Here is a 13,563-nt window from a genome sequence, read left to right on the forward strand (position 1 = left end):
CTTTCTTTTTTATTTGCTAACCCGAACAAAACAAAACGGTAAACATCTACTCTTTTCCTTAAAGTGATGGGCGTCAAATTTTCAGTTTTGCATTATTTTATTTTATTTTGAGGGAAAAAAACAAAAACAAAACAAAAAGATATATTTTTTTTTTCAAAAACCCCTTAATCTTTTTAATATGTCTAATACGTCAATTATAAGAGTTTTATTTATTTATTTATTTATTTATTGAGAAAGTTAATTATATGATCTTTACGCCCTTGGTGTTTTCAATATTTTTATCAGAAGGATCATGTTAATCATTATATTTAATAGATATATAATTTTAAAAAAAGTTAACAGTCCATTAAAATACTTTTCGTGGTAAGTCTAATTTATATATATACATATATCCTATATTTTGAAACTCGTTATAATCTAGTTTTTGTGCTTCTCAATAATCTAGAATTGTGGTTTATATATATTTTAATTTCTATTTAAAACGTAAAAACTAAAAACATTTAAAAATGAAAGAACTAAAATAAAATGAAAGTGTAAGTAATATTTAAAAGGGAACTTTACCCTAAAAGAAGAGAGAAAATGAAAACAGAATTAAGAATGGCTACTTGAAGACAAACCAAAGAAATGAAAAATAGAGAATAAAGAAACATAATATTGTCTCCAAAAGATGAATACATCAAGAGCCGGCTAAGTAATGGCTGTCTCAACACAACCAAGAATATAATAAAATAAAATAAAATAAAAATCTCTCAAATCTTTTCTTATTTTGTTCTTCATATAGATCTTGGGGTTTAGACAAAACCAATGTATTATATTTGTCTCTCATATTTCTTCATCACTTTATTATCCTCTATAACATTCATTAACCAACAAAAAAAAAAAATCCCTCTTTTCTCCTTTCTCTCTATGCTGGGAATGAGCAAAATCACCCCCAATGGACCCTGACCTTATTCCAACAACCACCACCGTCGCTGCCACTACCGACCAACACCAGAGTTCAAAAACAACAACCGAAGAGACCGATCAAATCAACAACGAAATGGGTAGTGGGCGCTCCTACGAGTGCGTATTTTGCAAACGAGGGTTTACGACGGCTCAAGCCCTAGGTGGCCACATGAACATCCACCGCAAAGACCGTGTTAAAACCAAGCCTAATACCCCTTCTAAGCCTGAACCCTTCAGCAACCATTCTTCAAATCTTCGCCCAATGTTGACGACGACTGCGGCAGCCACGACAATATCTCATCACCAATCTTTTCAAACCTATTTCCCCACTTCTTCCACTTGGTGTTTGGGTACTACTACTTCATCACCACCTCACGATCATCAATTCTCATATGTACATAACAACCCTCAAGTTTTGAATACTTTCAAAGATCAAAATTGGACGACAACGAACATGAGCCTCGCCTCACAGTCGTCGCCTATCCTTGCCTTGAGTGATCGTCGAGACAAGAGATCAGATCGCAATGGTGGTGATGACGAGGACGATGATGAAGAACTTGATTTGGAGCTTCGACTCGGGCATGATCGGTAGTAGCAATAATAGTAATATTATATATAATTCCATGTTTTTCCCTATGATATATCATTTTGTGTGTGCAGTTATATATAGTTACATATATCTATATATAAATCTATATAAATCTCTCCATATATATTTTTGTTGTGTGTATAGACATGGGGATTTGTATTTTCCTTTTGAAGAGAGGGCATTATTTGAATTAGCTGCATCATCACTATAAAGATTTTCAAATAAAGGAAAATGCAGTACAAAAATTTAATTGAGGGATATTATATATGGCCGCCCTCCTCCGTTGCCGGCCGACCGGTTGCTTCTCCTGCCGCCACCGCCCTCTATTTGTTTTGTACCACAACATAATGTAAGTTTGAATTCCAATTTTAATTTCTTCATGTTATTATTATTATTTTTTAGCCCTATACTTATGAAAGGGTTGTTCCCATGAGATTATTATTTTTTAAAAAATAATTTGTACGAGAGTTTTTTTTTTTTTTTTTTGCTTCATGAAATTGAATATCCACTTGGGTGTAGATTTTCTTTGATGAAAAAAATTATATATATTTATGTGTGTGTATAGATATTGTCTATGAAATTAAAAACTTGAGACTGAATACTTGGAAAAATTAAAAGTAGATGACGGGGAAAGTTGTTTTGCATCTCAAGGATCCTACTTGACATGATTATTGTAAACAATTTTTTGTATAGATTTTGTAAAATTGAAGTAATTAAATTAGACAAACATTTTGTACGATGATTATTGCATGTATGGTGGGCGTGCCGATGGTTGGTGGAAATTCTTGAAGAAATCTCACTCATTTTCATATCCTCTGATCCATATTTTTTGGACTTTTTTTGTTATTTAATTTATGTGTTGATACTAATTTGCAGGACAAATACATTTTTAATATACTATTTTGAGTGTAAAAAAAACTTACAAGATATTAATTTTTAATCGCTACCATAAATTGAACCTATCACATTTTAGTCTTTTATCAATATCTCGCCATCTTATATTTACCATTATGTGAATGTTAATTCCTAAAATTTTGGTTAGTTTTCATTTGTTCTAAAATTTTCAAAATATTAAATGTAGATTTTGAGTTTAGTATAGGTATTAGGTTTTGAAATATTATATAGTTTTATCATGTGATTTGAGGTTATTTTGGTTTCTAAGCGGAAATGTTTACATTTTTAATTTCCGTTTTTTACTAAACATTCATTTTGACTTTAGTGTTAATGTCTGTGAATCATTTTAATAATTACAATTATTTTTTCAACATTAATACGATCAAATAAGTGAAATTAATTATTAAGTTTTACTATTAGTTTTGTCACTATTACAATTTCACTTACAATTGTTTTAAACTAATTAATAGACATTGACGTTAACATGACTAAAGTTGAGTATTTAAGGTGAAAAAAAAAACAAAGTTAGAAATGTAAGACCTTTAAACCTAATTAGAACCAAATTTAAAACAAAACTCCAAATCTTAAAGGTAGAAATTGTATATTTTGAAACTTGAGTACCTAAATTGAAATATCAAAACCCAAAACTTAAAGTTTAAATGTGTAATGTTTTGAAAATTAAGGACCAAATAAAAACTAGACCCAAGAACTTTAGAACTTGTTTGATAATGTTCTCATTTCTTGTTTCCTGTTTCTTTGTTCCCTATTTCTAGTTTACTTGTTTCTTCTTTTTCTTAGAACAAGAAACGAGATTATGTTCAATACGCCTATTTGGCAACGTTTTTATTCTCTGTTTCTTGTTTCTTGTTCCTTGTTTCCTGTTTCTTTTTGTTTTTTAGAACAAGAAATAGGAATGTGTTTGATAACTGTTTATGTTTCTTGGAAACAGAAACAAAAAATGTGTTTGATAACTGTTTCTTGTTTTCTGATTTTCTTCTAGATTTATTTTTTTATTTTTTGCATCTACTTCAATTAAACATTAAACAAAAACATAGGTCATCCATCAAACATAAAAAACAAAATTATCAAAATTTTATTCATTTAATACGAAGAAGTACCGATGCATGAATAAAAATAATAACATAAACATAAAATTGTATCTATCCTTCAAATGTTGCCAAATTTGATTGGCAATATCATCTCTCACTCGTGTCATTTCTCTTAGATGATGTCGACTCACTTCTTAATCCCTCAATTTCAACAACCTCATCTATGTTTTGTGACATCTAGAATGTAATATTAATTTTAAAGTAGGTTATTATGTCTTCAATATTCAGAATTTAAATAAACAAAACAAAATTTAACCTTTAACTCTGCTACCTATGATGATTTAGAGAAAAACCCACAACGAAAATCCAGATCCGCGCAAAGAGGAAGACGAAAACTATGGATCCGACGAAGAGAAAAAGTAAGATGAAAACTATGGATCCAATGAAGTGGAACAATTAGACAAAAATTATGGATCCAATAAAGAGGAACAGTCCAGCGAAGAGGAAGAGTCCGAGTTTTAGAGGAAGACGATGAGAGGTGAAGAGGAAGACAATGAGTGAAAGAGGAAGATGATGATAATTTGAGGAAGACGATGGAGATAAGAGGAAAAGGAAACCAATAAAAATAAATAAGAATAAGGAAAAGTAAACAAATAATAATAATTAAGAAAAAAGAAAAGGAAACCAATAAAAATAATTGAAAAAAAAGTAAAATGAACCAATAAAAATAATTGAGAAAAAGAAAAAGGAAACCAACAAAAATAATTGAGAAACAGGAAAATAAAACCAATAAAAATAATTAAGAAAAAAGAAAATAAAACAAATAATTGAGAAAAAATGAAAAGGAAACCAATAAAAATAATTGAGAAAAATGAAAAAAACCAATAAAAATAATTGAAAAAAAAAAAGAAAACAAATAGAAATAAATTGAGAAAAAGAAAACCAATAGAAATAATTGAGAAACGGAACGAAATAAACTACTTTTTTCCCAATAATTCTTTATAAAATGAGAAATGTTTGTACTCTTTTTGAGAAGGAGAAATAAGAAATGTTACCAAACATCTCTGTTTCTTAAAAAGATGAAAACAAAAACAGGAAATAGGAAACGAAAACGTTACCAAACGGGCCCTAAGTATTCTTGTTTCCTGTTTCCTAAAAAAACAAAAGAATAAAAAATAAACTTGTTTGTTAATCATTTATTTTTTTTGTTTCTCGTGTTATTTAACTAACATTTTTGTTTCTTTGTTTAGAATAAGAAACGAGATTATGTTCGATAAGTATTCTTGTTTCCTGTTTGTTAAAAAAAAAAAGCATAAGCTTGTTTTATAATCATTTCATTTTCTCGTTTCTTGTGTTATGTAACTAACATTTTTTGTTTATTTTTTAGTTTTAAAAAAAGTATATATATATATATATATATATACATATTTTGTTTATGGCATTTTAAAAAAAATATTAAAAAAATTAATTATAAAACATTAACATTATCAAATAAACATAAATTCGTTGCAAAATCAATAACTATAATACAATAATTTTATTAATCATATATTGTTAAAATTTGATTTGAAATATTGTTTGTCATAAATGATGTTGATTTAAATTCAACTCAATTATATTATAGATTTAATTTTGTGGTTGTAAAATATTCAAGGTAACATAAATGATTATCTTAGTAAAATATATATATATATATATAAATTCTAACTAATTTTAAGGGAAACTTTCGTAAATGTAAAAAATTACCAAACTATTTACGGCCCATGTAACAAATTCATAAAGTTAGCCATTTTTTAAATAAATCGTGTTCCTTCTACGATTTCTTTCATCGTCTTTCTTCTTTCCTCTTTTTTTTTTCTGCAATTTCTTTCCATCATCTTTCTTATTTTCAATTCTTTATTTACGTTGTTTAATCTGTTTTTCTTCTTTTTTCGATTTCTTTCCATCGTATTTCTACTTTTCCTCTTATTTTTTTTGTTGTGATTTTTTCCATCGTCTTTCTTCTTTTCCTATTTTTTTTTACGTCGTTTACATTTGGTTAACCAAATCTAAACGACTGTGTACAAAAAAATAGCAAAATCTAAAAGATCGTATATAAAGAATCTTGAAAAAAATCATTTAGATTGGAGTAGCCAAATGTAAACGATCGTGTAAAAAAAATAAAAGATTGTGTATAAAGAATCTTAAAGAAAAATCATTTAGATTGGAGTAGCCAAATGTAAACGATTATTTAAAAAAAAAGTAAACGATCATGTAAAAAAAAAAGATCGTGTATAAAGAATCTTGAAAAAAATTATTTAGATTGGAGTAGCCAAATGTAAACGATCGTGTAAAAAAAATAAATTATCGTTTAGAGAAATCTAAACGATCGTGTACCAGAAGAATTAGAAAAATTATGTACCAAATTTTGAAAAACAAATTTAGATTTGGGTCCCCAAATTTAAATGATCGTGTGACAAAATTAAACGATGGAATTAAAAAGATAAATTGTAGCCATATCTAAACGATCGCATACCAAACAATAACCAAATTTAAATTATCGCAAATATATTACGCGCGCGTTGTTAACGAGACATTTTTTGTATTTTACATTGTGGGCCTATGGATTTTTTCCGTTTTGGAATTGTTCTATAGATTGTAAATATTTTGCCGCTTTTTTACATTTTTTGAAAAGACCCCTAATTTTAATGATACTAAAATTAATAAATTTAAATTTAAAATAACATATAAACATTAATATTCTAAAATTTGAAATTTAAAATTTAAAATTTAGACAATATTTAAATAAACATACTCACAATCTAAATTTGAAAAATCAAAATAATATGTAAAAATTTAAGAAAATTTTTCATAAATATAATAAATCAATAAAATATTTATGGTCCGTGTAATAAAGCCCATTTAGTTAGCCATTTTTTAAATATTTCAGGTTTGTCCTTTTATCTTTCTTCCCCTTTTTGTCTGTTACATGATCTTTCTTTTTTTCCTCTTTGTTGAAGATTTTGTCTAAAAGATTTTATAGGAATATCTTTGATTAATGAATTAATTAAAAGATAAGATATTCAAGAGATAAAAGATTTCCCATTATTTTAGGAATCTTGCTAATATCTTTAAAAGAAAAGAAGATTTATACATATAAGATATATGTGTATAAATAGGTTGTTACGGCGTAGCTGTGGGCCATGACGAAAAAACTAAAAAACACAAGTTGAAGAAGACTACTCACGTAAGTGATCGTCTGCAGAAGCTATCGGATTGTAAAGGTATTATGATCTTATGTCTATGAGATCACCATGTTGATCGAAGTTACAATAATTGATGAGTAACAAACGAAATAGTGATTTGAGTGATCACTGAGATCTTTAAAGGGATTTAAAGACGTCGAAGATATTCACTCATGTGTTCAGGGGGAGCCTGAAGCTAGACATCGTGAAGATAAGTAATTCAGGGGGAGCTTGGAGTCTGATGTCAAGACGCATGTTATTAAGTTGTATTATTGAACAGAGTACCATATGTTGTATCGATGTATATTGTCTCAAGTGAATATTAATAAAGATTACTCATCAAGGTTGTACGCAGGTCACTAGACGTAGGCAATATTGACCGAACTGGGTTAACAAAGTTTCTTGTGTTATTCTCTTCTCCTGTCCCTCTAGTTATTACAACTGTTATTAGCTTTAATATTAACTGAAGACTTAATTGATTATCTCACGTTGTTTTTTCAATTGGTATTAGAGCGGGTTATTAGATCATTGAGATAATCAGAGAGAGACCATCAGCTTCTCGTCCTCCTATACTGGACGACAAAAATTACTCGTACTGGAAGACTCGTATTATATTTTTCATTAAAACCTTAGATGGAAAAGCATGGAGAGCCCTTGTTGCTGATCATGAACCTCCAATGGTCACTGTGGATGGAGTATCAGTGCCAAAATCAGAAGTTGATTGGACAGATGTTGAAGAACAAGCTTCAGTTGGAAATGCAAGAGCTATAAATGCTATCTTCAATGGTGTGGATTTAAATGTGTTCAAACTTATTAATTCCTGCATTACTGCTAAAGAAGCTTGGAAAATATTGGAAGTCGCATACGAAGGAACTTCTAAAGTGAAGATATCCAGACTGCAGTTGATAACTTCAAAATTCGAAGCCTTGAAAATGACTAAAGATGAGTCAGTCTCTGAATATAATGAGAGGGTTCTTGAGATAGCTAATGATTCACTACTACTTGGTGAAAAGATATCTGAGTCTAAAATTGTTCGCAAAGTGTTACGCTCTTTACCCAGGAAATTTGACATGAAGGTCACTGTCATAGAAGAAGCGCAAGATATAACAATCTTAAAACTTGATGAGCTATTTGGGTCGCTACTTACTTCTGAAATGACTATGTCAAATAGAGAAAGTAAGAAGGTTAAGGGGATTGCCTTTAAATCAGCCTGTGAACAGAAGACCACTCTAAATCAATCTAACAATGAAGTTAATCGAGATGAATCAATAGCCCTATTAATGAAGTAGTTCTCTAAGATGGCCAGAAAGTTCAAAAGTATGAATACTGCTGGAACAACTGTTAAAACTGGAAGACATGATGGTGAGAACTCTACAAGAAAGGGTAATGACTTCTCATACAGAAGAAATAGCGACCATGGTAAGAAAAAAGAGGATATAGGGAGGTCGTTTAGATGTAGAGAATGTGAGGCGTTTGGTCATTATCAGGCTGAATGTCTTACGTCAGAAGACAAAAGAAAAATTATTATGCTACCCTGTCTGATGAGGACTCAGATGATGACGAAGTTGATCATAGCATGAATGCATTTACAACATGTATTACAGAAATCAATTCTGAAGTTGAGAGTGAATGTTCTGATAATGATGAGGATGAAGAGCTAACGCCTGAAAAAACTAAAAATGTTGAGGAAGGAAGACTCTAAAGCTAGAGCTATTCAAAAAGAAAGAATTCAAGACTTGATGGAAGAAAATGAAAGGTTAATGGGAGTCATATCATCTTTAAAAGTGAAATTGAGAAAGGTACAAAATGAGTATGATCAAACAATTAAGTCTGTGAAAATGTTGAATTCAGGAACTGACAACTTAGACTCAATCCTGAACTCAGAGCAAAATAGTTCAAGTAAATATGGTCTCGGGTTTGAAGCTTCAACAAGGAGTGTCAAAATTACACCTGAAGTAAGATTTGTTCCAACTTCAGTAAAAGAAACAATCGAACTAAATTGTGAAAATGTGATTGCTAATACAGATGGTAAATCTTTCAGATGGGTCTATTATTATTGTGGTCGAAGAGGTCATATTCGATCATTTTGCTACAAACTACTAAGAGATAGAAGTTATCATCAGAAGTCAAAATTTAAAAATCATAAGAATAATTGTATGTTCTCCAAATGGAACAATAATATAAGGGAAACTCACATGATTTGGAGAGTGAAGACTTCTGAGAAGTGCAATGTTGCATTTACAACAGTTCAAACCCATTTTGATGCCTGGTACTTTGACAGTGGATGTTCAAGACATATGACTGGCAATCGATCATTCTTTACTGAATTAAAGGAATGTGCCTCAGGTCATGTTACTTTTGGAGATGGAGCCAAAGGTAGAATTATTGCAAAAGGAAACATTGATAAAAGTAATCTACCTTGTCTTAATGTAGTTTGATATATGGATGGACCGAAGGTAAACTTGATTAGTATAAGTCAACTATGTGACCAAGGATACAGTGTAAACTTTGATAACATTGGTTGTGTAGTTACTGACAAAAATAATCAAGTGTTTATGAGTGGCAGACGACAAGCAGATAACTGTTATCATTGAGCTCCAATAGTTCAAACATATGTCACTTAACTAAAACTGATCAAACCTGGTTGTGGCATAGGAAACTTGGGCACATTAGCTTGAGAAGCTTAGATAAAGTTATCAGAACGAGGCGATGTAGGCATCCCTTCTTTAAATATCAATGAAAAATTCTTGAAGCTATTCGCCTTTTGCTCATAGTTAGCCCATTCCCTTTGGGTATACTCTTTTACTACAAGCTTAGCTTTGAAGGTATGTGTCTTCCAAGCTAAATCTCTCTTTCTCTTATAAATTCATTTGCGCGCTATGAGTTTCACCCCTTCAGGTAGATCTACAAGCTCCCATACTGAATTGAAGTACATAGACTCTATTTCAAGATCCAAGACTTTTACTCATTGGTTCTTGTCTACATCATTCATTGTCTGTTTGTAGAACAATGGATCCTCAACGACATCATCTGATATGACAACCTGAATTTTAGTTAAACACAAGTAACAATTAGGTTATGAGAACAATGGATCCTCAACGACATCATCTGGTATGACAACGTGAGATTCAGTTAAGCAAAAGTAACAATTAAGTTGTGATACAATCCTCCAACTACGTTGAGGCATTCTCAACGATTGAGAAGTATGAGACTAATATGATGTGTTTTTCTCATCAACATTTGATGAGGGACCAACTTCATCAATAACTCTCGTTTATTCATCAGTAACTTCATTTAATACTAATTTGCTTCGTGGTTTATGATTTCTCTTGTGGTCTTCTTCCAAGAAATTACCATTTATCGATACAAACCCTTTGTTTTCTTGTGGATCAAAAGAATAGGCCACCTCTTATTTCATTAGGGTAACCAACAAATTGACATAACCTTGAACGAGGTCTCAACTTCTTGGGAACGTGTGTTGGACAATCCCAATTCTGAAGTGACTTAAACTTGAAAGGATGAAAACCCTTTACAGCGGAAAATATACAGAAACTCAATTTTAATTAGAACCTTAAAAATACCAATACATTGGCAAAAAATATTGATTAAACATGCTTTAAAAAATTACAGAGAATAAAACTTACGCTCGTTGACGACTCTGAATCTGCCAATCACCAAATTTTTGGGGCACCACCACTTGAAAACCTTCCTATTCTCTGATTGAGATGGTTTGTGGGAACCAAAATTGGAATAAGGGAATGGAGAGATTTTTTTTAGAGAGAATGGATAGACTTCTTCGCAGAACTCTCTCCCGTTTTTGAGAAAATTTTGTTACGCAAAAAATTCCCTCTTCTTCAGTCGGAAGAAGAGGGAAGTTAGAGAGAATAATTGGGAACGTGGGAAAACCACCCACGTTCCTTATTAATTTAATAAATTAATATTAAATTAATATTAATTAATTAATTAATTATATTAATTATATTAATTAAATAAATAATTAAATAATTAAATCATATTTAATTAATATTTCATTTAAATCATATTTAAATGAATATCTCTCACATAACCTATAGTTTTAATTTAATTAATTTAATTAAATCAAATTTAATTAAATCAAATTAAACAAAACTATTAATTAATTCTCCAATTAATTAATTTCTAAATTAAATATCTTATATTTAATTTAATCCATAATTTGAATCATATTCAAATATAAATTTCTCTCATAACTTATAGTTTTAATATGTATCATATACACATTAAATTTTAACTTATAGTTTTAATATGAATCTAATTCACATTAAACTGATATTTGAACTTATTCAAATATTTTATTCTCTCATAATTTAATTTTGAATCATATCCAAAATTAAATTTATATAATAAAGTCTAATTAAAATATAAACTTTATATTATAATGTATCAATATACATTATATTAATTCCCAAAGTAAATTTGAACATTTCAAATTACAACCAATATAAATAAATCTCATTACTCTTTATGAGCTAGGAAGGGGACCTAATGGACCTACAGATCAGAAGCTACAACGATATGAGATTAATTGGCTAAACTCATTAACCACATTAATCAATATTCGTTAACTGTGTGTACACTCCACTAAAGACTCACAGCTGAACTCTTCTCACTGTAGATATATTTCTGTGTCCACGGATATAGACCAATACCAGTAAGTTAGTCCTTCACAAGTGTTCGTAACTCCAGCTGGGTCAAATTACCGTTTTACCCCTGGGTTACCTCTGGTCCTTAAATACCAGTGCTCCTCTAATGAACAACCTGTTTATGGTCCAACCACTAAACAGAAACCTCTCTCGTGCCATTGAGAGGGTAGGGCCCTTTGTTCAAGTCTCGGAGACACCATTTAAGGGAACACTTATCTACTTACCCTAAAGGTGGGAAGGAGTGAATTCCATCTTGTGTGATTATGTTCCCAGCTCTCCACTCGGTATTGTCCCCAAAATGATAAGAATATTGAGTCGGCAATCTGGCCACTCTCACTCGTATAAATCAAAGGACAATCCCTCGCAAACAGGAGTTCATAATACACTCAGGATTAAGACTAAGTTACCTAGGTCATCCTAATGAAATAGCAATCCAACTAGTTAACGGAGTTACATCTAGTGATTACTATTTCGTGGTCCAGTCTTATGCAAACTCATTACATAGGATACCCTCACTCGCATGTCACATACATGAACGCATTTGATCAATGTGTCTGTATCAAATACAAAGTGAGCCGTATCCATAGTGTTAACAGGATAAGGTACCCAACCTTAACCCTATACTATAGACTCTTTAAGCTGATCTTGAACATTAATCCCTGTATGTCTCTACATACTGTTCAAGACTCATCAAACAGCTTAAGATGTTAGTTTATTGGATTTGGGTTATTAAGACAAAACTAATAAAATAATCAATAACACTTATTGAAATTAAATAATAAAATACTTTATTAATGACGGTCAATTGATTATATTTACTATCTACGAGTTTTAGGACATAAAACCCAACAAACTCCCACTTGGACTAAAACTCTAGTCCTTATGGGATGTACATAGTAGAGTAATCCTCAAACATTGGAAATGGTAAAATGTACAAGTATATTACATAAAATGTATATATACAAATACAATAAACTAGGGCATCATCATACCCATTACACATCTCCCATTTGCCCTAGGTTACCTAATGTACATATCTCGTAGACCTAGACTTTCTAGATGACCCTCGAACACTTTAGCCGTGAGAGTCTTCGTAAATGGATCAGCAATGTTGTGCTCCGAAGCGATCTTGGTGACGATCACATCCCCTCGTTGCACAATCTCCCGTATCAGATGATACTTCCTCTCTATGTGTTTCCCTCGTTTATGGCTGCGAGGTTCTTTAGAATTGGCTACTGCCCCACTGTTATCACAATATAGAGTGATGGGCAAGTTCATATTTGGAACAACTTCCAAATCATGTAGGAACTTCCTAAGCCAAACTGCTTCTTTTGCTGCTTCACAAGCAGCGACGTATTCAGCCTCCATTGTAGAGTCTGCGATGCATCCTTGCTTGATGCTACGCCATACTACAGCTCCCCCATTTAGGGTGAACACTGATCCCGATGTGGATTTCCTAGAATCCTTATCGGTTTGGAAATCAGAATCAGTGTATCCTGTAAGGATCAAATCCTTAGCTCCATACACAAGCATGTAGTCTCTCGTTCTCCTAAGATACTTGAGAACAATTTTAACCGCCGTCCAATGGTCTAACCCTGGGTTGGACTGATACCTACTGACTATTCCCACTGCATAACAAATGTCTGGCCTAGTGCAGAGCATAGCATACATTAAGCTGCCCACAGCTGAGGCATAGGGAATACGTCTCATATCCTCAACTTCTTGAGGTGTCTTAGGACTCTGTTCCTTAGACAAGTGAACTCCATGCCTGAAAGGTAATAAACCCTTCTTAGAGTTCTGCATCAAATATCGAACCAACAATTTGTCGATATAGGTTGCTTGAGACAGTGCTAGCGTTTTGTTCTTACGATCCCTTATGATTTGGATCCCAAGAACATATTGTGCCTCTCCTAAATCTTTCATTTGGAATTGGGCTGCTAGCCAAGCTTTAACGTCAGTAAGGTAACCCACATCATTCCCAATGAGGAGGATATCGTCCACATAAAGTACTAAGAAAGCTACTTTTCCTTTGTTGATTTTCTTATATACACAAGGTTCATCAACATTCTGGTCAAAACCATAGGATTTGATTGCAGTATCAAATCTAATGTTCCAAGATCTTGATGCTTGTTTCAACCCATAAATTGATCGATTCAGCTTGCAAACTTTTTGCTCTTGAC

General features: G+C 31.4%; 1 protein-coding gene across 1 annotated transcript; it reads left to right on the forward strand.

The window, feature by feature from the left end:
- The first annotated feature begins 934 nt into the window (after positions 1-934).
- On the forward strand, positions 935-1,537 carry LOC103494911 (transcriptional regulator SUPERMAN-like). Its single transcript, XM_017046108.2, has one exon. The coding sequence runs from the start codon at positions 935-937 to the stop codon at positions 1,535-1,537; it is 603 nt and encodes a 200-aa protein (XP_016901597.2).
- Positions 1,538-13,563: the final 12,026 nt, after the last annotated feature.

The sequence above is a fragment of the Cucumis melo genome, chromosome 4, assembly GCF_025177605.1.
Source record: "Cucumis melo cultivar AY chromosome 4, USDA_Cmelo_AY_1.0, whole genome shotgun sequence".
NCBI classification, from domain to species: domain Eukaryota; kingdom Viridiplantae; phylum Streptophyta; class Magnoliopsida; order Cucurbitales; family Cucurbitaceae; genus Cucumis; species Cucumis melo.

Bases quoted from the DNA above. Each gene is read 5' to 3' on its own strand.
- LOC103494911 (XM_017046108.2), top strand. From the start codon at position 935: ATGGACCCTGACCTTATTCCAACAACCACCACCGTCGCTGCCACTACC.